A 27,663-nucleotide genomic window follows, 5' to 3' on the forward strand; every position below is an offset into this window, starting at 1 on the left:
CCCAGGTCACAAAAGCACCAAGGAGGGCCCATGAACCACCAGGGCTTCGCACAATCCTGGTTGAGAAACCCTGACCTAGACGGAGGGCCCAGAACCTCCTGCCCTGCCCCGCCCGTCTGTGCAAAGCATTGCATTGCTCCTGTGGCGGCCGGGAACCTCTGGCCGAAAAGCCGGACTTCACAGAGAGTCTGCCCGTCGACCTCTTTCTTTATTGCCACCCACGTGCTTGGCCTGGCCTCTGCTGCTTAGGGCCAGAAAGAACAGTGGAGAGGGGCCGCCGCTTTTCCTCCTCCTCCTCCTTGCTCAGTGAAGGACCAGGCCCTGGTTTTATTTATTCCTGTCGTCTCCCTCCTGGGCTGCCCCGGGAGCTGGGCCTTCATGGACAGGGAGGCATCCAGCAGACCCTGGTGCGGATCAAGGCATGGAGCGGAACAAGACGGGAGGTGGGGGCGGAGTCTGTAGGCAGCCCCCGAAACCCCCCTGCCTGCCCCTTCCCACGAGCGGCACGGGGCAAAAACGCCCTTCCAAATGCCATTTTGGGCTGTATCAACAGGGGCATCACATCAAATTCACCAGATGTCATAGTCCCATTGTATACGGCACTGGTCAGACCACACCTGGAGTACTGTGTGCAGTTCTGGAGGCCTCACTTCAAGAAGGACGTCGATAAAATTGAAAGGGTACAGAGGAGAGCGACGAAGATGATCTGGGGCCAAGGGACCAAGCCCTATGAAGAGAGGTTGAGGGACTTGGGAATGTTCAGCCTGGAGAAAAGGAGGTTGAGAGGGGACATGATAGCCCTCTTTAAGTATTTGAAAGGTTGTCACTTGGAGGAGGGCAGGATGCTGTTTCTGCTGGCTGCGGAGGAGAGGACACGCAGTAATGGGTTTAAACTTCAAGTACAACGATATAGGCTAGATATCAGGGGGAAAAGTGGCAGAGGACACCGGCTCAGGAGGGATTCTGTGATTCTATGGATCCAGGTGGAGACCCCCCCCCGACGGGGCCCCCCGCAAAACCCCCCCCGCTCACCCCCCTCTCCCAGGGGGCCCTGCAGATCCGGGAGAGAGGGAGGGAGCGAGGGCTCCTCGCGGGCCTCGGGGCAGAGCTCCAGTCCAGCCCCCTTCCTTCAGGCGCGGCTGGTGTGAGGCGGGGGGGGGAGGGGGGCCTGGGACCCCTTTCTGGGCAGCTCCGGGGCCGCCCGGCCGACGCCTTCCTTCCCGGTTGCTCTTCCCGCCGCCCTTCCTCCCCCGCCGGGGCTGCGAACAAGGCCGAAGGAGAGCTGCCCGGGCGCCGACTGCGACTCTCCCGCTCCCTCCCTCCCTCTCTCTCTCTCTCTCCCTCTCCCTCCCTCTCTCTGCCGGGGCTGCGGGGAAGGGGAAGGGGCTCCTCGCCTGGGCAGAGCCCCACCGGACGGACTGCAGCCACCTCAGGGGCTGCGGGGAGGGGGAGGCCACGCAAAGCCTCCTGGGTAGGCGCCGGAGGGAGGGGGAGGAGGGGCGGAATCAGAGGGGCATCCAGTCGGGCCCTGGCCGAGGAGAGGAGCCCTTTCCTTTCCCTGCAGCCCCGAGAGGGTTAAGGCGACCGAGTCCGGGGCTAGAAAGGCCCGAGAGGGTTAAGGCGACCGAGTCCGGGGCTAGAGAGGCCCGAGAGGGTTAAGGCGACCGAGTCCGGGGCTAGAGAGGCCCGAGAGGGTTAAGGCGACCGAGTCTGGGGCTAGAGAGACGGATGGGCTCATTTCCTGGGAGGGGGAGGGGCGGGGAGGGCTGCAGGGGAAGGAGGAGCGGCCGGAGCCCGGGAGGTCTACTCGCAAGTAAGCCTGGGGGGGTCGCAGTCTGGCGGGGAGGGGGCGGGGTTGGATCCCGGTCCTTGCAGAGGCGCTTCCGGGCGGCCTCCCGGGGCCTCTGTGCAGCCACTAATATCATGTTATTAACGGTATAATAATGCATGCAATAATGTGCAAGCAGCTTATGCTGTCCACCCGCAGTGACCTTTGGCTCCCGAGGTTTAAATCCTGAACTGCTTATTTAAATTATTTTTTTAAAAGCCCCGTCCGGACCGGTGGGCTTGGCTCCCAGAGTACATGAGGGTTCTGAGAGAACTGGCTCGGTTCCGCCATCCCTGCAAGGCGGAGCTGTTCCGCTGGGCATGTGGTTGAGGCCACTACAGAAGGAAGTTCAGCACACCGCCCTGAGCCACATGGGATGGCCGTATATAAACAATAAATGATATAATAATCATGGAACGTCTTATAGGCCTCCCCTACCAGCTTTGATCTCTCTCTTATATATTATATATTCCAGCTCTGCTGTTGAATCAACTGAATGGCGCTGCCAGTTTTCATTCGTTTCAAAGGCATTTTGCCATCTTCAGCAGAGGTCCCCAACCTCAGGCCTCCTGGCTGCATGCAGCCCCCGACCTCCTCCTGTGCAGCCGTTGAGCTGAACATTGAGTTGAACATTGTGCAGCCGTTGAGTTGCCTTGGCTAACATAAAACAGCCACAAAAACCACAGTGACTAGGGACGCATGTGTAGCTACATGAAAGGATTCCACAGTAAAATATTGTTCCAAAATGGATTGCATTAAAGTTAACATCTCTTCATTTGCCTTTGAATGTTTACTTTTGATCTACGTTTAGGTATTCATGTAGGCTAACTATTTTGTTACATTTTGGTTTAAGATGTGGTCCTCTTTGGACACTGGGCAAAGTAATCCAGCGCTCATATGCCAAACGTTTGGGGACCGCTGATACTGACTCTCATTCGCTGTCCCCGGCCTCAACCAAAAACCTGGCGGAAGAGCTCCGTCTTGCAGGCCCTGCGGAAAGCTGGTAAATCCCGCAGGGCCCGCAGCTCACCTGGGAGCTCGTTCCACCAGGTAGGGGCCAGGACCGAAAAGGCCCTGGACCTGGTCGCTTCTCTAGGGCCAGGAACAACCAGCAATTGGCAACAAGTGCAGCTGCCTCAACACAGGCTGGAGCAGTTGAGGGGGTTTCCTTCCATGCAACGACCCTCTCCTAAGGCTTCCCTGCCAGATATTTCCACCTCTGGATTATTGCCACTAGGCTGGGAAGAAAGCAGAACCCTGATTCTTGCCACTGGGGTTGTTCTGCTGGTCAATGGAGGACTGAGGAGTCCCAGAGTGGAGCAGGATCCATCCCCTCAGCCTGTTCCACTTCTTCTCTCACCCGTCTCTCTTGCTGCTCTTTCAGATGTGGGGACCATCCCTGGAGATGGAAGGGAATTTCTCTGAGGCAGGAGGAGCTCCTTCAGAGGACTGGCAGAGGACGCCGGCTCAGGAGGGTGCCCAAGAGGCCCTCTCCCCTGGTAAGGGTGACTGCTGCCCAGATGGGGGTTGGGCACATGGTGAAATTGAGCACAGGGTGGTAGTTCAGGTCAGAGAATAAAAGGAGATAATTCCGGAGGAGATACAAAGGACACTTGTGGCACTCATTGCTAGCAGATGTCCTGATGGCCACTCAGTATAGAAATGGGTTAGACAGATTCAGGGAGGGCAACTCCATTCTTATTCACATTCATGGAAATGTCATTTATATCTCTCCTATATATATATAACATCTTCTATACCTTCAAGGGACTCGTGGCAGTTCCTAATACACACACACAAAAAGAGCCCAATTAGAACAGAGCTATCTGCCATGGTGAATAAATGGAAACTCCACATTCTGGAGCAGTGTACCTGTGAAGACCAGTAGCTGCATAACATCATTTCCACACATTCCCCTTAACTGCCAGGACCTTGGAAATGGCCTTTAACATTGAGGGGGGGAGCTAGTGGGAGAAAGGGGTTTCTGTGCCTTCGATCGGATCCAGCTGGGATGCTGTCCTCTTTCTAGCTCTGGAGTCCACAGGGCACCTTCAGACTGTCTTCTCTCCCTTGCAGGCAGTGGAGAGATGCTGCTGAACCATCATCCTTGCAGAGGGGAAGAAACGGCTGCTGCACTTGCAGTCCAGGTAGGAGAGAGGAGCAGGGGACAGCCTGGGGGCTCAGAGCTCTTGGCACGATCTCTGAGGAGGGAACCTCCCTTTTCTTTCAGTCTCCCGTTTCCTTTGAGGAGGTGGTGGTGGATTTCTCGGAGGCGGAGTGGGCCCTGCTGGATCCAGGCCAAAGAGCTCTGTACAGGGAAGTCATGCTGGAGAACTGGGGGAGCGTGGTATTTCTCGGTAAGTATGCTTTGCTCCTTTTTCATATGAGAATGAAACTAGTACACAGTGATATTTTGTTTTGAGGCCCACCAGGTATATCCAGCCCAGCTGGGCAGCTCAGGTATGCCATGACAGCAGAAGCAGAATTCCACATGGCTGGGTGGGGCGAACCAGGCCTCCTGTCTGGCCCAGCGGTAACTGAGGCCTGTGTTGGGACCATGATCCATGGCAGGGAGGATGCCATTCCCTGAGGCCAAAGTGAGGACGAGGGGGCCAGATTCTAAGTTCTCAGTAGCCATGCCTTCTAACTGCCCCGCCCCCTGAGGAGGAGGAGAGCCAGCTTGGGGTAGTGGTCAAGAGTGCGGGTGTGATTCTATGGTCCCCACATGCAACCAGCTGGCTGACTTTGGACTTGCTAAAGGTAAAGGTAAAGGTATCCCCTGTGCAAGCACCGAGTCATGTCTGACCCTTGGGGTGACGCCCTCCAGCGTTTTCATGGCAGACTCAATACGGGGTGGTTTGCCAGTGCCTTCCCCAGTCATGACCGTTTACCCCCCAGCAGCAAGCTGGACTTGGACTTGCTACAGCACTGATAAAGATGTTCTGACCGAGCAGTAATATAGAAAAGTGGCACATAAGAAGCCATTCTTCTTCTTCTTCTTCTTCTTCTTCTTCTTCTTCTTCTACTACTACTACTACTACTACTACTACTACTACTACTACTAATACTAATACTGTCATCCACTGTGTCTGTGAACAGAAATGTATGGTTTCCACTTATACTGTCTGGGCTTCTGTCCTTTGATCCTGACCATGTATGTATTTTTGCTTCTTCCTCGAATTTCTTTCCTTCCCAATCTAAGAACAATTTCTTTCTCTGCAGAAGAAGCCAGAAAATTCAGTCACAGTCAAAGAACCCACACAGGGGAGAAACTTTTTGAATGCTCAGATTGCGGAAACAAATTTAGTCGGAGGTACCATCTTCAGCAGCATCAAAGAATCCACACAGGGGAGAAGCCTTTTGAATGCTCGGAATGTGGAAAGAAATTCAGTCGGAGTGGCCTACTTCAGCGGCATCAAAGAATCCATACAGGAGAGAAACCTTTTGAATGCTCAGAGTGTCAAAATAAATTCAGACGCAGTAGCGAACTTAAGAAGCATCAAAGGATCCACACAGGTGAGAAGCCTTTTGAATGCTCAGAGTGTGGAAGGAAATTCAGATGCAAGAGTGATGTTCAGCAGCATCAAAGACTCCATGCAGCAGAGAAACGTTTTGAATGCTTAGAGTGTGGAAAGAAATTCAGTCAGAATAGCAGTCTTCACCGGCATCAAAAAATCCACACAGGGGAGAAATCTTTTGAATGTTCAGAGTGTGGAAAGAAATTCAGTCAGATTGGTCACCTTCAGCTGCATCAAAGAATTCACACAGGTGAGAAACCCTTTGAATGCTCAGAGTGTGGGAAGAAATTCAGTCAAAATAGTAATCTTCGTGAGCATCAAAGAATCCACACAGGGGAGAAGCCTTTTGAATGCTCAGAGTGCGGAAAGAAATTTAGACGGCGTGACAATTTCAATACACATCAAAGAATCCACACAGGGGAGAAACCTTTTGAATGCTCAGAGTGCGGAAAGAAATTCAGTCACAATGGTAATCTTCGGGAACATCAAAAAATCCACACAGGGGAGAACCCTTTTGAATGCTCAGAGTGTGGAAAGAAATTTAGACGACATAACAATTTTAATACACATCAGAGAATCCACACAGGGGACAAGCCGTTTGAATGCTCAGAGTGTGGAAAGAAATTCAGATGGAAGAGTGATGTTCAGCAGCATCAAAGACTCCACACAGGGGAGAAGCCTTTTGAATGCTTGGAGTGTGGAAAGAAATTCAGTCAATCTTCCCCAGCATCAAGGAATCCACACAGGGGAGAAACTTTTTGAATGCTCAGACTGTGGAAAGAGATTTAATCGCAGTGGCCATCAGCAGCAGCACCAGAGAATCCACACACAGGAGAAACCTTTTGAATGCTCAGAGTGTGGAAACAAATTTAGTCGGAGGTACCGTCTTCAGCGGCATCAAAGTATCCACACAGGGGAGAAGCCTTTTGAATGCTTGGAGTGTGGAAAGAAATTCAGTAAGAGTAACAGTCTTCTGCAGTATAAAAGAATCCACACAGGAAGAGGCTCTTGTTGCTGTGAGGATGTCTTCCCCCACTTGCGGTGTGCAATAGTGGCAGCTTGATTACCTTCACCGTTGAAAGGCAGGGAGATACCCCCTTCCCACCACCAGATTCCTGATGTTATCGTCCACCCCCCAGACTTGCTAACTACCTCCCTGCTTCTCCCCTCTCGCCTCCCAGATCCCGACCACCAGCTGCTTTATGCAGCCCCTGCCTGTGTCCTTGCAATGCCAAGCTGGTTGAAACCTATTGCTTGCCTGCTTTTCTTCCTCGGGGGGTAGGTGTGGGGGGAACTAGTTGCTAATAATAATTTTAAAATTTTAAATCAATAAATCACGAGGGGAGTCTCCAGATTTTGCATGGATAACCCAGTTGCTCCTGAACCGTAAGCACCAGGTAATCGAGGAGTGACTGAGAATGTAAGAAAAAGAGAAAGATTTTGGAAGGGGAGGAAGGAAAGCGAGCCAGTCTGGGTCGGGTTCAGCTGTCTAGACCAGGGGTAGTCAACCTGTGGTCCTCCAGATGTTCATGGACTACAATTCCCATGAGCAATTCCCTGCGTTTGCTGGTAGGGGCTCATGGGGATTGTAGTCCATAAACATCTGGAGGACCACAGGTTGACTACCCATGGTCTAGATCCCCTCTCCCCACCTTGACATGCTCAGGATTGAGGGGAGATGCTGCTTCCAGAGAGGACTGTATGGCCCACCGCAGAACAGTAATCCAAGAGGCAAGGCCACCTAGCAGGCAGGAATGCACCCCTCCTGCAACACTCCTGGGCCAGCAAGGACGTTTATGGATGAGGGGCCCCCCCCTTTCCCTCCCGCCGCAGGCCAATCACTGGCTATTTTGTGAGGGTGGGTTAGCATGACCATAAAGGTATCCCCTGTGCAAGCACCGAGTCATGTCTGACCCTTGGAGTGACGCCCTCCAGCGTTTTCATGGCAGACTCAATACAGGGTGGTTTGCCAGTGCCTTCCCCAGTCATTACCGTTTACCCCCCAGCAAGCTGGGTCCTCATTTTACCGACCTCGGAAGGATGGAAGGCTGAGTCAACCTTGAGCCGGCTGCTGGGATTGAACTCCCAGCCTCATGGGCAAAGCTTTCAGACGGCTGCCTTACCACTCTGCGCCACAAAAGGCTCATAGCATGACCATATGTGGATGGATTTGAAGGCTTCAAGTTTTCCTAAGCAGAAATGAACAGGTTGTTAGCCTCAAAGGGTGTCTGTTGTGGGGAGAGGAAAGGGAAGGTGCCTGGAAGCCACTTTGAGCCTCCTTCAGATAGACAAAAGCAGCATATAAGAACCAAGTCTTCTTCTCAAGGACCACTTGCCCCATTGCCCCCTGTCCCTCAGGGCTCCTTAAAGTGGGCGGTGTGAGAATCAGGAGGCCTCTCTGAGAAACAATAACCCTCTTCCTATTATGAGGGACATTCCTGGGGAGGCTGTGGTCCGGCCCTTATGGAAGAAACCATCCTTGGATCAGCAGGAACCAACCAGCCACCACCCTGTCTCACACTTAGTGTTTCTGGGGAAGTGGTGGACTGGGGGGCTGCAGATCATAGAATCATAGAGTTGGAAGGGGCCATATAGTCCATCTAGTCCAACCCCCTGCTCAACACAGGGTCAGCCCAAATGACAACCTTTCAAATACTTAAGGAGGGCTATCATGTCCCCTCTCAACCTCCTTTTCTGCAGGCTGAACATTCCCAAGTCCCTCAACCTGTCTTCATAGGGCTTGGTCCCTTGGCCCCAGATCATCTTCGTCGCTCTCCTCTGTACCCTTTCAATTTTATCGATGTCCTTCTTGAAGTGAGGCCTCCAGAACTGCACACAGTACTCCAGGTGTGGTCTGACCAGTGCCGTATACAATGGGACTATGACATCTTGTGATTTTGATGTGATGCACCTGTTGATACAGGCCAAAATGGCATTTGCCTTTTTTACCGCTGCATCACACTGCCTGCTCATGTTTAGCTTACAATCCACAAGTACCCCAAGGTCTCGTTCACACACAGTGTTTCCTAGAAGCGTATCCCCCATCCAGTAGGCATGCTTTTCAGGTTTCTGACCCAGATGCAGAACTTATCAGTTAAAAGCATACCTAGACGAATGGGTTTGGGACCCACTCCAGCCTGCATGCTCACCTGACCAAAATAGTTCTGGTTGCTTTGATGAACTTCTAAGACAACTGGATCAGGTAGAGAGGTGCTCCTTGTGCTTCTAGATCTAACAGCTTCATTTGATCTAGTAGATCATGAGTTTCTGACTCACCACCTTGCTGGGCCGAAGATCAGCTTTGCCACTGTTGGTTTCTTTTCTCCAAAGGTTGGGGCAGATGGTTGTTCTCAGTCTCACCTATAATTGCTTCTTTCCCTTTTTTAAATGTCAGAGGACAACACTTGGCTGTGAAAAATATATATTACTCTCTGAATGTGTTCTGTACTGTGAATATATTTTTGATCACTGCGGAAGACTGTAGAGGCCGAAATGCATCTGGTTTCATGGGGTTCATCGGACAGACTCATCCCCTGGGGATGCTTGTAAATTGTCCAGTTTGATATTCAGACAGCCGATGTTTCTTGGTGTGGTGGTTAAGAGCAACAGCTTCTAATCTGGCGGGCCGGGTTTGAATCCCCGCTCCCCCACATGCAACCAGCTACGTGACCTTGGACTAACCATGGCACTAATAGAGCTGTTCTCACAGAGCAGTTCTGTCAGGGTTCTCTCGGCCTAAAAGGTGTCTGTGGTCAAGAGAGGAAAGGGTAGGAGACTGTAAGCTGCTTTGAGACTCCGAGAAAAGAGGCATAGAAGATCCAGCTCTTCTTCAGTGATATCGGGCCTCTCTCAGCCTCACCTCCCTCGCAGGGCGTCTGTTGCGGGGAGAGGAAAGGGAAGGCAACTGTAAGCCTCCTCCTGGAAGACAAAAGAGCTTATGAAAGCCAACTTCTTCATGTTACAAATGTGCACACTATATCATAAAATACCAGTTATTTACTGCAGCTTGACCCTCTTTGACAAAAACTGGGTGGCTGGGTTGGTCTAAAGCAAGAGGACAAACTCTGATTCCAGGGCCCCCTTTCCGACCCTTCTGCGTGGAGCCTTCCCCGGGCATGGCAGAGAATCCCCCCCCCCGGCACTCCCAATAGGGGGGAGCGGGGAGGGGGACAGGCAACTGCGGGACCCTCCCCCCCCCCCGACCTGCGCCCCTCCTACCCACTCCCCCCAGCCCTTCCTCGCCGCTCAGACCGGACGGACTGCAGCCGGGCTTTCCCCGGCGACGGATCTTAAGGGGGCTGCTCGGGAGTAGGCGGGCACGGGGCGGCTGGAATGCGTCCGGGCGGGCCCTGGCCGAGGCGAGGAGCCCTTTCCTTTCCCTCCAGCCCCGAGAGGGTTAAGGCGACCGAGTCCGGGGCTAGAGAGGCCCGAGAGGGTTAAGGCGACCGAGTCCGGGGCTAGAGAGGCCCGAGAGGGTTAAGGGGACCGAGTCCGGGGCTAGAGAGGCGGGGAGGGCTGCAGGGGAAGGAGGAGCGGCCGGAGCCCGGGAGGTCTACTCGCAAGTAAGGCCGGGGGGGGGCTAATGGGGGTCGCAGTCTGGAGGGGGAGGGGTTGGATCCCGGTCCTTGCAGAGGCCAGGAGGGAGGGAGGGAAGGAGGGAGGGAGGGAGGGGGCAGAGAAAGGAGCCCCGCCGCCCCCGGAGGGAAGGACCTGCGTGCTGTTGGCCGCCCCACCAGCCCCGCATTTTGGCAAGAGCCCCCCTCCCCCTCCCGCCCCTCCCCTGGGGGTTCAGAGCATCCCCCCCCCGTTCACCCCAGCAGCCCCCTCCCCTGGAGAAGCCGCATTGACCAAGCGGTGGGGGGGGCTTTTGCAGCCACTAATATAACATTATTAACGATCTAATAATGCATATAATAATATAAAGGTAAAAGGTAAAGGTATCCCCTGTGCAAGCACCAAGTCATGTCTGACCCTTGGGGTGACGCCCTCTAGCGTTTTCATGGCAGACTGAATACGGGGTGGTTTGCCAGTGCCTTCCCCAGTCATTACCGTTTTACCCCCCAGCAAGCAAGCTGGGGACTCATTTTACCGACCTCGGAAGGATGGAAGGCTGAGTCAACCTTGAGCCGGCTGCTGGGATTGAACTCCCAGCCTCATGGGCAAAGCTTTCAGACAGCTGCCTTACCACTCTGCGCCACAAGAGGCTCTATATAATGTATATAATAATATACAAGGACCTTAACCTGCTGCCCATCCTCAGTGACCTTTGACTCCGTGGGTCTAAATCCCAGGTGAACTGCTTATTTAAATTATTTGTAAAAAGCCCCTTCCGGACCTGGTGGGCTCAGCTGCCAGAGTACATGAGGGCTCTGAGAGAACTGGCTCCGTTCCGCCATCCCTGCAAGGTGGAGCTGTTCCGCCGGGCATGTGGTTGAGGCCAGTACGGAAGGAAGTTCAGCACACCGCCCTGAGCCACATGGGATGGTGATATATAAAAAATAGATTTAATAATAAATAGTCATAGAGCATCTTATAGGCCTCCCCTACCAGTTTTGATCTCTCTCTTATATTCTGACTCTGCTGTCGAATCAACTGAATGGTGTTGCCAGTTTTCATTGGTTTTAAAGGCCTTTTATCATCTTCAGTTTGTTTGTGTGTCTGTGTGTGTGTGTGTTTGTGTGCGTTAAGAGATAGCCCTGTGGTGCTCCATGGCGCAGAGCGCAAATCCCTCAATAGTTTCCTCTGAGATTTGTTTTTTCCTGCTTTTTTGATATTTCCCTCTCCCTCTTAATGCCCAGGTCTAGAGGGGCCTCTTTCCACAGTCTGCGATGACCCAAGAAAAGGGGAAGATGAAGGAAGAGCAAGACCCAGAAGGACATGGAATTAGCAGGACAGCATGGAAAGGCCTCTGTCCCACCCAGGCAGGGGGTGGTGCTGAATCTTGGGAAAGAATTGGTCCAGAAATCCTGGCTCAGGAAACGATGACCAGAGATGTGCACAGCCGACACTTCCGGCAGCTCCGCTACCAGGAGGCCGAGGGGCCCCGAGAGGTTTGCAGCCACCTCCATGGACTCTGCAGCCACTGGCTGAAGCCGGAGAGGCACAGCAAGCAGCAGATCCTGGACCTGGTGATCCTGGAGCAGTTCCTGGCTATTCTGCCCCGGGAGATGGAGAGCTGGGTCAGAGGATGCGGGCCAGAGGGCAGTTCCCAGGCGGTGGCCCTGGCCGAAGGCTTCCTCCTGAGTCAAGCAGAGGAGAAGAAGCAGGCAGAGCAGGTGAGGGGGTTTCTTTCCAGAGGGAAGGATCCTGAGTGCTACTTGGCTACCCCACAAGCTGTGCATTTCGGGCATAGCTCCCCCCTGCTCCCCCACCCCTTCCCAGGGGGTTCACACCATTGCCCCTCCGCTCCTGCTCACCCCAGCAATGCCCCCTCCCCTGGAGAAGCCAGATGTTCCCCTGCCTCTCCCCCTCTGCAGAAAAAAGGAAACTCCAGATCTGCTGGGATCCTCTTGGATCCACTCATATAAACAAAACGCACTTCAATCTGGTGCCAAAGGATGACCTTTTCTTGTGCCCCCCAGATTGAACAGTTGACAGCAGCTTCGTGGCTTGACACAATGTAAGATTGCTTCAAAACTAAAAAAACTTTCTAGACATTAAATAGTTTAGGAGTGTAACAATATTGATCATCCACCCCAGAACTTCACAGCAAGAGGTTCACGGAGATCCCAGAGGCTTTGCACATAAGCAGCATTCAAGGAAGCAGAATCCTCTGCAGGGACCTTCTGCAAGGGCACTCCTTGGCCCAGAGGCCGTCCTACCAAACAGTGCCCAGGGACCCAGGCAAAGAGGAAGGCCCAACCGGAACTGGTAGAAGTGCAAGGCTGCTCCTGCTTCAGGGGTGCCTCCTGCTGCTGCTGCTTCCTTGCGGTTCCCCCGTGGCTCAGGCCTGCCAAGGGAAGAGCCAAATTCGCCCAGTCAAGCTCTGGGCCTTCCCTTTCCTGCTGCAGGCCAGACTGACTGAGGGGTGGGGGCTCTTGCAGCCAATAATACAATATTACTAGTAATTAAGCCCATTGTACCCAAAATACAATGGGCGCTAGAAAGCGGGGGTAGAGGGGGGGAAAGGCGAGGGCAGCGTTTTGAAAGAAAGAGCACCTGAAAGCGGAGGCATAGTCGAGTGCGGTTGGCAGCAGCAGCGGCGGGACGTCCTTTTTTCGGCGGCGGGGCGGTAAAGTAGTGGAGAAGGGAGGCCGTAGCTTCGGGCGGCGGCTCCCAGGTGGTCTGGCGGCGTGTGCGGCGGCGGCTCGGCAGCAGGCATGTTCCTGATGGCCTGTTGGGCTGTGGCTCCGTAGGGAGTCCCAGGCAGCCGGGCAGGTCGACGGGCAGGGAGCCCCCGCCAGCCGCGCTGTGCGCGGCTGCCGGGGACTCCCTTGTTGGCTGGCTGACGCGGCGCTTCCCGTCTGTTCCCAGTGTTGGGCGGCGGCTGGTTCCTCGGGCGGCATCGGCGGCGGCCATCTTCTTGTTGTGCGGGGCAGGGAGTCTCCGGCAGCGGCGCTCCGCGCGGCTGCCGGGGGCTCCCTTGAGCGGAGGCAGGCGGCTCCAGGGCGGCATCTTCTCTGCAGTGGCCATCTTCTTGTTGTGCGGGGCAGGGAGTCTCCGGCAGCGGCGCTCCGCGCGGCTGCCGGCGGCTCCCTTGAGCGGAGGCAGGCGGCTCCAGGGCGGCATCTTCTCTGCAGTGGCCATCTTCTTGTTGTGCCGGGCAGGGAGTCCCCGGCAGCCGCGCTCCGCGCGACTTCCGGGGGCTCCTTTGAGCGGAGGCAGGCGGCTCCAGAGCGGCGTCTTCTGAGCGGCGGCCATCTTCTTGTTGTGCCGGGGGCTCCCTGAGGCGACGGCCTGACGCGGCGAGAGGCGCTTTGCGCCTCTCGCCGCATCGGCGGCTATCTCCTTGTTGTCGTGGGGGCTCCCTCAGGAAGCGGCCATCAGGCCGGGAGCAACTGCGAGCCGCGCTGCGCGCGGCTCGCAGTTGCTGGGGCTGGGAATCAGAGGGATTCTCTGATTGCTGGGGCAGTTGCTGGAGCTGGGAATCAGAGGGAGCAATCGGCAGGCGCTTTGCGCCTGCCGATTGCTCCCTCTCATTGTCTGTCCAATCCGGACCCTTCCTCATCCCGGACGCATCCCGCCCCAGAACCCCTTACTGTTTTATTTAGTCCGTGGCGCCCGCGGCGCCACGGGCGGTGTACAGATAATTAACAATATAAATAATGCATATAATAATCTACTAAGAACATAACCTGGTGCCCATGCTCAGTAACTTTTGGCTCCCTTGGTCTAAATCCTAAACTGTTTGTTTATTGGATGAGGAAGCACTCAGGGGCAGGACAGCCCGTCCTCCAGACCCTTACAGAAATATGTAGTGGCACAGATATTATATGACGACTCTGCTGTCAAATGAACGGAGTGTTATCGTGTTGCCAGTTTGCATTGGTTTTAAAGGCTTCTTATCACCTACAACAAGGGTCCCCAACCTGAGGCCTGCAGGCCGTATGTAGCCCCCGACCTCCTCCTGCGCGGCCCTTGACTTGAACATCAATGCCTTGGATAAGAGAAAACAGCCACAAAAATCACGCTGACTGAATGTTCACTTTTGATCTAAATTTATTTAGGTATATTAGTAGGTTAATAATTCTGTTACACTTCTGGTTTAAGGTGTGTCCCTCTTTGGGCACTGGGCACAGTTATGCAGCCCTCAGGTGCCAAAAGGTTGGGGACCCCTGATCTAGTTTTACGGAGCCACCCTGAGGTGACTGATGAATAAGGAGCAGGTTACAATTGAATGAATGAATGTATGTATTTATGTACGTATGTATGTATGCCTGAGCCCCAAAACTGACATATCCAGTATTGCTGAACAATAATAAAATAATAATAACAATAATAATAATAATGAATAACAATCCGAGTTCAAAATCCTCCTTGAGAATTTGTATGATTTTTGCTTTCCAACAAAATAAAAACGAGGGTCTTGTAGATTGGGGCTTACTCTCTAGGCAGCACCAGAACAACCCCCCTCCATCTCTTAGGACTGCCAAACGTGGTTCCCAAATATGGATCCTGATGAATCCTCCCGATTTCTGAATTGGGTCACCTGAAAACGCACCATCCAATCACATCTCCTAAAGACTTCTCCCAGGGGCTCCATACGGATATTAAAGACACGTTGTGTGTGTGTGTGTGTGTTATGAGAGAGCCCTGTGGAACTCCATGGGGCAGAGCACAAATCACAAAATAGTTTCCTCTGAGACCTTTGGTTTTTTCCTACTTTTTTGATATCTTTTCCTCTTTCTTTTCATATCCAGGTGCGGAGGGGCCTCTTTCCACAATCCGTGATGACCCACAACAAGAGGGAGGTGAAGGAAGAGCCGGACCCAGAAGGACGTGGAATTAGCCAGACAGCAAGGAAAGGCCTCTGTCCCACCCAGGCAGGGGGTGGTGCTGAATCTTGGGAAGGAACCGCTCCAGAAATCCTGGCTCAGGAAACGATGACCAGAGAGGTGCACAGCCGACGCTTCCGGCAGTTCCAGTACCAGGAGGCTGATGGGCCCCGAGAGGTTTGCAGCCGGCTCCACGGACTTTGCAACCGCTGGCTGGAGCCAGAGAGGCACACCAAGCAGCAGATCCTGGACCTGGTGATCCTGGAGCAGTTCCTGGCCCTCCTGCCCCAGGAGATGCAGGGCTGGGTGAGAGGATGCGGGCCGGAGAGCAGCTCCCAGGCGGTGGCCCTGGCCGAAGGCTTCCTCCTGAGCCAGGCGGAGGAGAAGAGGCAGGTGGACCAGGTGAGGGGGTTTCCTTCCATGCAACGACCCTCTCCTGAGGCTTCCCTGCCAGATATTTCCACCTCTGGATTATTGCCACTAGTCTGGGAAGAAAGCAGAACCCTGATTCTTGCCACTGGGGTTGTTCTGCTGGTCAATGCAGGACTGAGGAGTCCCAGAGTGGAGCAGGATCCATCTCCTCAGCCTGTTCCACTTCTTCTCTCACCCGTCTCTCTTGCTGCTCTTTCAGATGTGGGGACCATCCCTGGAGATGGAAGGGAATTTCTCTGAGGCAGGAGGAGCTCCTTCAGAGGACTGGCAGAGGACGCCGGCTCAGGAGGGTGCCCAAGAGGCCCTCTCCCCTGGTAAGGGTGACTGCTGCCCAGATGGGGGTTGGGCACATGGTGAAATTGAGCACAGGGTGGTAGTTCAGGTCAGAGAATAAAAGGAGATAATTCCGGAGGAGATACAAAGGAGGCTTGTGGTACTCATTGCTAGCAGATGTCATGATGGCCACTCAGTATAGAAATGGGTTAGACAGACTCGGGGAGGGCAACTCCATTCTTATTCACATTTAGGAAAATGTCGTTTATATCTCTCATATATATATATATATATATATATATATATATATATATATATATATATATATATATATATATATATATATATGTGTGTGTGTGTGTGTGTGTGTGTGTGTGTGTGTGTATGTAAGAGCCTCTTGTGGCGCAGAGTGGAAAGGCAGCTGTCTGACAGCTTTGCCCATGAGGCTGGGAGTTCGATCCCAGCAGCCGGCTCAAGGTTGACTCAGCCTTCCATCCTTCCGAGGTCGGTAAAATGAGTACCCAGCTTGCTGGGGGGTAAACGGTAATGACTGGGGAAGGCACTGGCAAACCACCCCGTATTGAGTCTGCCATGAAAACGCTAGAGGGCGTCACCCCAAGAGTCAGACATGACTCGGTGCTTGCACAGGGGATACCTTTACCTTTACCTTTATATGTGTATGTATGTATGTATGTGTGTGTGTATATATATATATATATATGACATCTTCTATACCTTCAAGGGACTCATGGCAGCTCCTAACACACACACACACACAAAGAGACCAATTAGAACAGAGCTATTTGCCATGGTGAATAAATGGAAACTCCACATTCTGGAGCAGTGTACCTGTGAAGAACAGTAGCTGCATAACATCATTTCCACACATTCCCCTTAACTGCCAGGACCTTGGAAACAAGGGGGTGTCATTGAGGGGGGGAGCTAGTGGGAGAAAGGGGTTTCTGTGCCTTCGATCGGATCCAGCTGGGATGCTGTTCTCCTTCTAGCTCTGGAGTGCACAGGGCACCTTCAGACTGTCTTCTCTCCCTTGCAGGCAGTGGAGAGATGCTGCTGAACCATCATCCTTGCAGAGGGGAAGAAACGGCTGCTGCACTTGCAGTCCAGGTAGGAGAGAGGAGCAGGGGGCAGCCTGGGGGCTCAGAGCTCTTGGCACGATCTCTGAGGAGGGAACCTGCCTTTTCTTTCAGTCTCCCGTTTCCTTTGAGGAGGTGGTGGTGGATTTCTCGGAGGCGGAGTGGGCCCTGCTGGATCCAGGCCAAAGAGCTCTGTACAGGGAAGTCATGCTGGAGAACTGGGGGAGCGTGGTCTTTCTCGGTAAGTATGCTTTGCTCCTTTTTCATATAACATGAGAATCAAACTATTACACAGTGATACGTTATTTTGAGGCCCACCCAGATATATCCAGCCCAGCTGGGTAGTTTGGGCTTGCCATGGCACCAAAAGCAGAATTCAGCATGGCTGGGTGGGGCGACCCAGACCTCCTGTCTGGCCCAGGAGTCTTGTGTTGGGGCCATCAGCTATGGCAGGGTGGGTGTCATTCCTTGAGGCCAAAGTGAGGACGAGGGGGCCTCAGAAAGATCCTGAAAGGGGCCAGATTCTAAGTTCTCCGTGGCCATACTTTCTAACTGCCCCGCCCCTTGGGGAGGGGGAGACCCAGCTTGGTGTAGTGGTCAGGAGTACGGGTTTGATTCTGTGGTCTCCACATGCAAGCAGCTAGGTGACCTTGGGCTCGCTACAGCACTGATAAAGCTGTTCTGACCTAGCAGTAATACAGAAAAGCAGCATATAAGAACCAAGTCTTCTTCTTTTACTACTACTACTGTCATTCAGTGTGAACGAACTAAACTGAAATGGATGTTTTCCCTTTTTCTGTTTGGGCTTCTGTCCTTTGATCCTGACCACGTATCAGTCCTTCTGGAATATTTTTATTTTGTCTTCAATTTCTTTCCTTCCCAATCTAAGAACAATTTCTTTCTCTGCAGAAGAAGCCGGAAAATTCAGTCACAGTCAAAGAACCAACACAGAGGAGATAAGTTTTGAATGCTCAGATTGCGGAAACAAATTCAGTCGGAGGGATCATCTCCAGCGGCATCAAAGAATCCACACAGGGGAGAAACCTTTTGCATGCTCAGAGTGCGGAAAAACATTCAGATTCAATGGTGATTTTCAGCAGCATCAAAGAATCCACACAGGGGAGAAGCCTTTTGAATGCTCAGAGTGTGGAAAGAAATTCAGATTCAGTAGTGATGTTCAGCAGCATCAAAGAATCCATGGAGGGGAGAAACGTTTTGAATGCTTAGAGTGTGGAAAAAAATTTAGTCGGAATGGTAATCTTCACCAGCATCAAAGAATCCACACAGGGGAGAAGCCTTTTGAATGCTCAGAGTGTGGAAAGAAATTCAGATGCACTAGCGATCTTCAGAAGCATTTAAGAATCCATACAGGGGAAAAACCTTTTGAATGCTCAGAGTGCGGGAAAAAATTCAGTCATAGTGGGCACCTTCAGATACATCAAAGAATCCACACAGGGGACAAACCTTTTGAATGCTCATACTGTGGGAAGAGATTCAGGTGGAGTGGATATCTTCAGCAGCATCAAAGAAGTCACACAGGGGAGAAACCTTTTGAATGCTCAGACTGTGGAAAGAGATTCAGGTGGAGGGGCTATCTTCAGCAGCATCGAAGAAGCCACACAGGGGAGAAACCTTTTGCATGCTCAGACTGTGGAAAGAGATTTAGTCGTAGTGGCCATCTTCAGCAGCATCAGAGAATTCACACAGAGGAGAAACCTTTTGAGTGCTTGGAGTGTGGAAAGAAATTCAGTCAGGGTGGCAATCTTCAGCAGCATCAAAGAATTCACACAGTGGAGAAACCTTTTGATTGTTCAGAGTGTGGACAGAAATTCAGATGCAGTAGTGTTCTTCAGCAACATCAGAGAATCCATACGGGGGAGAAACCTTTTGAATGCCCAGAGTGCGGAAAGGGATTCAGGTGTAGTGGCCATCTTCAGCAGCATGAGAGAATCCACACAGAGGAGAAACCTTTTGAATGCTCGAAGTGTGGAAGGAAATTCAGTAAGAGAAACAGTCTTCAGCAGCATCAAAGAATCCACACGCGGGAGAGGCTATTGTTGCCGCGAGTGTTTCCTCCCCCACTTGCCGTGTGTAATAGTGGCAGCTTGATTCCCTTCAATGCTGAAAGGCAGGGAGGTACCCCCTTCCCACCACCACAATTCCTGATGTTCTCCATTTCTTTATGATCATGTACCCTCACAACCCTCCTTCCCATCTTCCTGCCTTTATCCCCTAGCCTCTCAGATCCCCCCCACCAGCCGCTTCATACAGCCCCTCCCTATGTCCTTGCAATGCCAAGCTGGTCTGCAACCTATTGCTTGCCTGCTTTTCTTCCTCTGGGGGTGGTTGCTAATAATAATAATAATAATAATAATAATAAAATATTAATCAGTAAATCATGAGGGGTGTCTCCAGATTTTGCTTGGATAACCCAGGTGCTCTTGAACTGGAAGCACCAGGTAATTGAGGAGAGGCAGAGAGTGTGAGAAAGATTTCGGAAGGGGAGGAAGGAAAGTGAGCCACTCCGGATTGGATTCAGCTGTCTACACCCCCCCTCCCTGCCTTGACATGCTCTGGATTGAGTGGAGATGCCGCTCAAGGTGGCAAGGTGCCCCATCATGGAACAGTAATCCAAGAGGCAAGGCTACCTTGCAGACAGGAATCCACCCCTCCTGCAACACTCCTTGGCCAGCAAGGATGTTTGTGGCTGAGGCCTTTCCCTCTCTGTCCAAGCCAATCATGGGCCATTTTGTGAGCTTGGGCGGGTTAGCATGACCATATATGGATGCTTTTGAAAGTTTTCCTAAGCAGATATGGACAGGTTGTTAGCCTCACAGGGTGTCTGTTGTGGGGAGAGGAAAGGGAAGGCGAATGTAAGCCGCTTAGAGACTCTTTTGGGTAGAGAAAAGCAGCATATAAGAACCAAGTCTTCTTCTCAAGGACCACTTGCCCCCCTGACTCCTGTCCCTCAGGGCTCCTTAAAGTGGGCAGTGTGAGAATCAGGAGGCCTCTCTGAGGAACAATAACCCTCTTCCTATTATGAGGGACATTGCTGGGGAGGCCGTGGTCCGGCCCTTATGGAAGAAACCATCCTTGGATCAGCAGGAGTCAACCAGCCACCACCCTGTCTCACACTTAGTGTTTCTGGTTGGGGGGTTTGCGAATCAATTAAAAGCATACCTAGAAGAATGGGTTTGGGGCCCGCTCCAGTCTGGATGGTGACTTGACCATGGGGTTGAAATGGCTCTGGTCGCTGTGATTGATGACCTAAGACAACTGGATCAGGCAGAGAGGTGTTCCTTGTGCTTCTAGGTCTCACAGCTGCATTCAGTCTAGTTAGTTGATCATGAGCTTCAGCATTGTTAAAGGCGCACATCCAGTACTTCATGGAGCAAGAGCACAAAAATATCGATCTGAGGTATAGGTCTCATGCCAGAAATAGACCTGCCCCCTGTATTTATGATGGAGGAATTAGTTTAGTTAATGGGTGACCTAGATTTTGATAAAGGAACTCTAGTGGGCATGAGGATTACCTTTAGAGCTAGTGAAAGAGTCTTGGGGGTGTTTGGTTGGAAGGTGGTGTGGAGGACTCTCTGTTAATGGGGTTTTGACTGCCACTTATTAAAGACACAAGAAAGCTGCTCAGAGCACCAGGAGACTTTAAAGTGAAACAATACAGACTGGTTAATGTGATCTGCCACTGACCCAAGTGTGGCCTCATCATTTGTTCCGGTTGTGCTCTGGAAGGGACTGTGCAAAGCATTGCATTTCTCCTGTGGCGGCCGGGAACCTCTGGCCAAAAAGCTGGACTTCACACAGAGTCTGCCCGTCGACCTCTTTCTTTCTGGGCAGCCACGTGCTTGGCCTGGCCTCTGCTGCTTAGGGGGAGCCAGGAAGAGCAGTGGAGGGGGGCCGCCGCTTTCCCTCCTCCTCCTCGCTCAGTGAAGGGCCGGCCCCTGGTTTGATTTATTCCTGACCCTTGTCGCCTCCCCCCCTGCTGGGCTGCCCCGGGAGCTGGGCCTTCACGGACAGGGAGGCATCCAGAATACCCTGGTGCGGATCAAGGCATGGAGACTTTGTGTCGTTTTTGCAGCAGAACAAAACGGAACCCCTGCCAAACAAGACGGGAGGGGGGGTGGAGTCTGTAGGCAGCCCACGAAAATCACCCGTCTGCCCCTTCCCAGGAGCGGCACAGGGCAAACACCTATTTCCAAAGCATGGATCCAGGTGGAGACTCATGATGTTTGCACTGGCTCAGCCGTGTTTGGTGAAGTGGTTAGGAGCGCAGACCTCTAATCTGGCAAACTGGGTTTGATTCCACAGTCCCCCACATGCAGCCAGCTGGGTGACCTTGGGCTCGCCACAGCACTGAGAAAACTGTTCTGACCGAGCAGTGAAATCAGGGCTCTCTCAGCCTCACCCACCCCACAGGGTGTCTGTTGTGGGGAGAGGAATGGAAAGGCGACTGTAAGCCCCTTTGAGACTCCTTTGGGTAGAGAAAGCGGCATATAAGAAACAACTTTTCCTCTTCTTCTTCAAACTCACCAGCCAATCACGTCTCCCAATCACCTTTCCCAGTGGTGCCCTACAGATATTAAATAGAAGGAGGAAGAGAGCATGGGGGCCATGGGGCAGAGCACATGTCCAGGAACACCGCAGCTCAAGTCAAGGGGGGATGGGCCGGAGTCCCGGGCAGGGGGCGGCGCTGGTCCCCCCACCTCAGGGTCTGTGGGGAGGGGGAGGCCACGCAAAGCCTCCTGGGGGGGGGGAGGGAGGGGGGCGGCCAAGGTCGGCTTCAGAGGGGCATCCAGTCGGGCCCTGGGCGAGGAGAGGAGCCCTTTCCTTTCCCTGCAGCCCCGAGGGGGTTAAGGCGACCGAGTATAGAGCTAGGGCTAGAGAGGCGGGGGGTGCTCCTTTCCTGGGAGGGGGAGGGGCGGGGAGGGCTGCAGGGGAAGGAGGAGCGGCCGGAGCCCGGGAGGTCTACTCGCAAGTAAGGCTGGAGGGGGCTAATCTGGCGGGGGAGGGGGGATTTGGGCGTCGTGGGTGGGGGAGGGTTGGATCCCGGTCCTTGCAGAGGCCAGAAAGAAGGGAGGGAGGGAGGGGGGCAGAGAAAAGGGGCTCCTCCGCCACGGAGGTCGCTGCTTGGCCGCCCCACAAGCCGCGCATTTGGGCCAGAGCTCCCCCCTCCTCCCCCCGCCCCTCCCCTGGAGAATCCGGATGCCCCTCCCCCCTGCAGAAAAGGGAACTGCAGATCTATTGGGATTCTCCTGGATCCACTCATTTTAAAAATGCACTTCAATCTGGTGCCAAAGGATCACCTTTTCTAAAGGTAAAGGTCTCCCCTGTGCAAGCACCAGGTCATGTCTGACCCTTGGGGTGACGCCCTCCAGCGTTTTCATGGCAGACTCAATACGGGGTGGTTTGCCAGTGCCTTCCCCAGTCATTGCCGTTTACCCCCCAGCAGCAAGCTGGGTACTCATTTTACCGACCTCGGAAGGATGGAAGGCTGAGTCAACCTTGAGCCGGCTGCTGGGATCAAACTCCCAGCCTCATGGGCAGAGCTTCAGACACCATGTCAGCTGCCTTACCACTCTGCGCCACAAGAAGGTCATCACCTTTTCTAGTGCCCCCCCCCCAATTCAACAGATGACAGCAACTTTGTAGCTTAACACGATGTAAGATTGCTTCATAACTAAAAAACTTTCCAGGCATTAAATAGTTTAGGAGTGTAACAATATTGATCATCCACCCCAGAACTTCACAGCAAGAGGTTCACGGAGATCCCAGAGGCTTTGCACATAAGCAGCATTCAAGGAAGCAGAATCCTCTGCAGGGACCTTCTGCAAGGGCACTCCTTGGCCCAGAGGCCGTCCTACCAAACAGTGCCCAGGGACCCAGGCAAAGAGGAAGGCCCAACCGGAACTGGTAGAAGTGCAAGGCTGCTCCTGCTTCAGGGGTGCCTCCTGCTGCTGCTGCTTCCTTGCGGTTCCCCCGTGGCTCGGGCCTGCCAAGGGAAGAGCCAAATTCGCCCAGTCAAGCTCTGGGCCTTCCCTTTCCTGCTGCAGGCCAGACTGACTGAGGGGTGGGGGGCTCCTGCAGCCAATAATACAATATTATTATTAACAATATTTAGGTATATTAGTAGGTTAATAATTGTGTTATTGTGTAATTGTGGAAGGGAGCGGGGGAAGGGTCCGCTGGGCGGTTGGGGGGGGCCAATCGCGAATGTGGGAAGGGATGAGTAGGTGTTTGGGAGCGGGGGAACGGTGGCTGCGGAGTGCAGGGGTGAGTGGCGAGGGGGGGAAGAGTTGGGGGTAGAGAAGTGTGGGTGGGTGAGTGGGTGTTTGCGGCCGGGGAAGCGGCGGCGGTGTGCGGGGCCCAGTGTTGGGGGGGCGGCAAGGGAAGTTTGGGGGGCCAAGATGGGTGGCAGCCTACCTGGGTCGTCGTGGAGTCCCGCGGTGTCCCTTGGCTTTGGGGCGGGGCCAATTCCCCTGGGGGGCTGCCAGGCAGCTGCGGGGCTTCAGGGATGGCAAAGGAACAGGGCCAAGCGCGTCAGTGACGTGGCGGGGCTGTCCCTTTGCCAGGGCAGAAGGCTTCCTGCGGTGGGCGGCTGGCAGATGGCAGCGGGGCTTCGGAGGATTGGCTCACAGGGTGGGAAGGCTTCCCCCTCCACCTCTGCCGCCTCGACCAGGCTGGCCGTGCCGGGCAGCCACATATCCTCACAGCAGGCAAGCTGTTCTGCTGGGAAAATGGTGGGTTGAGGAGTCTCGGAGTGGAGCAAGAGCCATCTCCTCAGCCTGTTCCGGTTCTTCTCTCACCCGTCTCTCTTGCTGCTCTTTCAGATGTGGGGACCATCCCTGGAGATGGAAGGGAATTTCTCTGAGGCAGGAGGAGCTCCTTCAGAGGACTGGCAGAGGACGCCGGCTCAGGAGGGTGCCCAAGAGTTGCATCCAAGAGTACTAAAAGAACTTGCAAATGTAATCTCTGAACCTCTGTCAATTATTTATGACACTTCTTGGAGAACAGGTAAGGTGCTAGATGATTGGAGGCGGGCAAATGTTGTCCCCATCTTCAAGAAAGGGGAAAAGGAGGATCCGGGTAACTATTGACCCATCAGCTTGACATCTGTAGTGGGCAAAATTTTGGAACAAATCATTTAATAGTCAGTCCTTGAGCAGCTGGAACAGAGAGCTGTGATTTCTAAGCATCAGCACAGGTTTCACAAGAACAAATCATGTCAGACCAACCATATCTCTTTTTCCGAGTAAGTTACTACCTTGCTGGATAAGAGGAATACTGTGGACATAGATTACCTGGATTTCAGTAAAGTGTTGGATAAGGTTCTACTTGATATTCTTGTTGACAAGTTGGTAAAATGTGGTATGGATCCTAATTCTATCAGGTGGATCGATAACTGGCTGACAGATCGTACACAAAGGGTATTGCTTAATGGTTCAGCATCCTTTTGGAGAAGAGTGACAAGTGGAGTTCCCCAGGGATCTGTCCTGAGGCCTGTGTTGTTCAACATATTTATAAATTATGTGGATGAGGCATTAGAGGGGATACTTATTAAATTTGCACACTAAACTGGGAGTGGTAGCAAACACAACCGAAGATACAATCAGAATACAGGATAATCTTGATAAACTTGAGAAGTGGGCTAAACTGAATATAATGAAGTTCAATAGGGACAAATGTAAAGTTTTGCATTTAGGTAGGAAAAACCAAATACACCAATATAGGATGGGGGAGACCTGTCTTGGCAGTAGCATGTGCGAAAAGGATCTAGGAGTCTTAGTAGACCATACATTGAACATGAGTCAGCAGCGTGACTAGGTGGCTAAAAAGGCAAATGGGATTTTGGGCTGTATCAAACAGAGTATTGTGTCCAGATCACGGGAGGTGATGGTATCGCTTTACTCTGCTCTGGTTCGGCCTCACCTGGAGTCCTGTGTTCAGTTTTGGGCACCCCAGTTGAAGAGGGATGTAGACAAACTGGAGCGTGTCCAGAGGAGGGCAACAAAGATGGTGAGGGGTTTGGAGACTAAGACGTATGAAGAAAGGTTGGGGGAGCTTGGCCTGTTTAGCCTGGAGAGAAGGAGCCTGAGAGGGTACCTCATAACCATCTTCAATAATTTAAAAGGCAGCCATATAGAGGATGGATCAGAGTTGTCCTGTGCCTTCGATCTGATCCAGTTGGGATGCTGTCCCCTTTCTAGCTCTGGAGTTCACAGGGCACATTCTCCTCTTCCTGACAGGCAGTGGAAAGATGCTGTTGAACCGTCGTCCTTGCAGAGGGGAAGAAACGGCTGCTGCACTTGCAGTCCAGGTAGGAGAGAGGAGCAGGGGACAGCCTGGGGGCTCAGAGCTCTTGGCATGATCTCTGAGGAGGGAACCTCCCTTTTCTTTCAGTCTCCCATTTCCTTTGAGGAGGTGGTGGTGGATTTCTCAGATGTGGAGTGGGCCCTGCTGGATCCAGGCCAAAGAGCTCTGTACAGGGAAGTCATGTTGGAGAACTGGGGGAGCGTGGTCTTTCTTGGTAAGTATGCTTTGTTCCTTTTTCATATGAGAATGAAACTAGTACACAGTGATATTTTGTTTTGAGGCTCACCAGGTATATCCAGCCCAGCTGGGCAGCTCAGGTATGCAATGACAGCAGAAGCAGAATTCCACATGGCTGGGTGGGGCAAACCAGGCCTCCTGTCTGGCCCAGCGGTAACTGAGGCCTGTGTTGGGACCATCAGCTATGGCAGGGAGGATGTCATTCCCTGAGGCCAAAGTGAGGATGAGGGGGCCTCAGAAAGACCCTGAAAGGGGCCAGATTCTAAGTTCTCCGTGGCCATACTTTCTAACTGCCCCGCCCCCCTGGGGAGGGGGAGAGCCAGCTTGGCGTAGTGGTCAAGAGTGCGGGTGTGATTCTATGGTCCCCACATGCAACCAGCTGGCTGACCTTGGACTTGCTACAGCACTGATAAAGATGGTCTGACCGAGCAGTAATATAGAAAAGTGGCATATAAGAACCCATTCTTCTTCTTCTTCTTCTTCTTCTTCTTCTTCTTCTTCTTCTTCTTCTACTACTACTATACTACTAATAATAATAATACTGTCATCCACTGTGTCTGTGAACAGCAATGTATGGTTTCTACTTCTGTCCTTTGATCCTGACCATGTATGTATTTTTTGCTTCTTCCTTGAAATTTATTTCCTTATCTATCTAAGAACGATTTCTTTCTCTGCAGAAGAAGCCAGAAAATTCTGTCATAGTCAAAGAACCTACACAGGGGAAAAACCTTTTCAGTGCTCAGATTGCGGAAACAAATTCAGTGGGAGGTACCATCTTCAGAAGCATCAAAGAATCCACACAGGGGAGAAGTCTTTTGAATGCCCTGAATGTGGAAAGAAATTTAGTCAGAATGGCAACCTTCAGCGGCATCAAAGAATCCACACAGGGGAGAAATCTTTTGAATGCTCAGAGTGTGGAAAGAAATTCAGACGCAGTAGCGATCTTAAGAAGCATCAAGGAATCCATGCACTGGGGAAGCCTTTTGAATGCTCAGAATGTGGAAAGAAATTCAGTCAGAGTAGATATCTTCAGCAGCACCAAAGGATCCACACAGGGGAAAAACATTTTGAATGCTCAGAGTGTGGAAAGAAATTCAGACACAAGTGTAATTTTCAGAGGCATCAAAGAACGCACACAGTGGAGAAGCCTTTTGAATGCTCAGAGTGTGGGAAGAAATTCAGATGTAATAGTGATGTTCAGCAGCATCAAAGAACCCACACAGGAGAGAAATGTGTTGAATGCTCAGAGTGTGGAAAGAAATTCAGTCAGAGTAGATATCTTCAGCAGCATCAAAGAATTCACACAGGGGAGAAACCTTTTGTTTGCTTGGAGTGTGGAAAGAAATTCATTTGGAGTGGCCAACTTCAGCAGCATCAAAGAATCCACACGGGGGAGAAACCCTTTGAATGCTTAGATTGTGGAAAGAAATTCAGTGGGTTTGGCCTACTTCAGCGGCATCATAGAATCCACATGGGAGAGAAACCCTTTGAATGCTTAGAGTGTGGGAAGAAATTCAGTCAGAGTCGCTATCTTCAGCAGCATCAAAGAATTCACACAGGGCAGAAACCTTTTGTTTGCTTGGAGTGTGGAAAGAAATTCAGATGCAGTAGGGATCTTCAGCGGCATCATAGAATCCACACAGAGGAGAAACCTTTTGAATGCTCAGAGTGTGGACAGAAATTTAGTCAGAGTGGCCAACTTCAGCGGCATCATAGAATCCACACGGAGGAGAAACCTTTTGAATGCTCAGAGTGTGGAAAGAAATTCAATTGGAGTGGCCAACTTCAGCAACATCAAAGAATTCACACGGGGGAGAAACCTTTCGAATGCTTAGAATGTGGAAAGAAATTCAATAAGGGTAGCCATCTTCAGCAGCATCAAATAATTCACACAGGGGAGAAACCTTTTGAGTGCTTGGAGTGTGGAAAGAAATTCAGTCGGAGTGGCACCCTTCAGCTGCATCATAGAATCCACACAGGGGAGAAGCCTTTTGAGTGCTTGGAGTGTGGAAAGAAATTCAGTCGGAGTGGCACCCTTCAGGAGCATCAAAGAATCCACATTGGGGAGAAACCTTTTGAATGCTTGGAGTGTGAAAAGAAATTCAGATGCAGGAGGGTTCTTCAGCTGCATCAAAGAACCCACACAGGGGAGAAACCTTTTGTATTCTCAGAGAGTGGAAAGAGCTTTATTCACAAATTCCACACTCAAGAACTTCAATGGATTTGTTATGGGAGAAACTAGACCAGGGTTTCTCAATGTTTTTATTGTTGAGAAACATTCTCCAGGCTTTGAGAAACCCCAGATATCTTGTAATCCAACCATGCTTCCCTGTCACACCCCCAGAACTCATATGTTTACAGGGTGCGTGTCATCGTAAATACATGCTTGTGAACTGAAGTGTCATTTTTGTTTGTGCAGTGTGCTAAACAGCCAGCCTTGCCTGAGGAAAACAAGGAAACCTTCATGTCAGCTGTTCTGAAGCCCCCCATGCAGAGCAGGAATTCTTCTCAGGGGAAATGAT

The 27,663-nt window shown here is 52.2% G+C and overlaps 3 protein-coding genes across 3 annotated transcripts in view; 2 read left to right on the plus strand and 1 right to left on the minus strand.

Annotated features, from left to right (window-relative positions):
* The first annotated feature begins 1,143 nt into the window (after positions 1-1,143).
* Positions 1,144-9,410, plus strand: LOC143834036 (uncharacterized). Its single transcript, XM_077330562.1, is given in 6 exon segments — positions 1,144-1,813; positions 3,213-3,327; positions 3,905-3,975; positions 4,059-4,185; positions 5,051-6,068; positions 6,070-9,410. Coding segments are annotated over 5 exon segments (1,671 nt in total). The 5' UTR covers positions 1,144-1,813; the 3' UTR covers positions 6,410-9,410.
* A 278-nt stretch (positions 9,411-9,688) lies between these two features.
* The window catches only part of LOC143834154 (uncharacterized), a 45,785-nt gene continuing 27,810 nt past the window's right edge, over positions 9,689-27,663 (plus strand). Inside the window, 8 exon segments of the mRNA XM_077330759.1 lie at positions 9,689-9,908; positions 11,145-11,621; positions 14,706-15,182; positions 15,412-15,526; positions 16,540-16,610; positions 16,694-16,820; positions 17,489-18,497; positions 26,828-27,231. Coding sequence (XP_077186874.1) covers positions 11,175-11,621; positions 14,706-15,182; positions 15,412-15,526; positions 16,540-16,610; positions 16,694-16,820; positions 17,489-18,497; positions 26,828-27,231 — 2,650 coding nt within the window. The 5' untranslated portion in view covers positions 9,689-9,908; positions 11,145-11,174.
* On the minus strand, positions 11,807-12,998 carry LOC143834124 (uncharacterized). Its single transcript, XM_077330731.1, has 2 exons — positions 12,505-12,998; positions 11,807-12,295 (listed from the first exon to the last, which is right to left on the minus strand). The coding sequence occupies exons 1-2, from the start codon at positions 12,976-12,978 to the stop codon at positions 12,290-12,292; spliced, it is 480 nt and encodes a 159-aa protein (XP_077186846.1). The 5' UTR covers positions 12,979-12,998; the 3' UTR covers positions 11,807-12,289.

Source organism: Paroedura picta, chromosome 3 (assembly GCF_049243985.1).
Source record: "Paroedura picta isolate Pp20150507F chromosome 3, Ppicta_v3.0, whole genome shotgun sequence".
Classification (NCBI taxonomy): Eukaryota; Metazoa; Chordata; class Lepidosauria; order Squamata; family Gekkonidae; genus Paroedura; species Paroedura picta.

Coding starts and splice junctions, on each gene's coding strand:
- LOC143834124 (XM_077330731.1), bottom strand. CDS start 12,978: ATGGCCACTGCAGAGAAGATGCCGCCCTGGAGCCGCCTGCCTCCGCTC.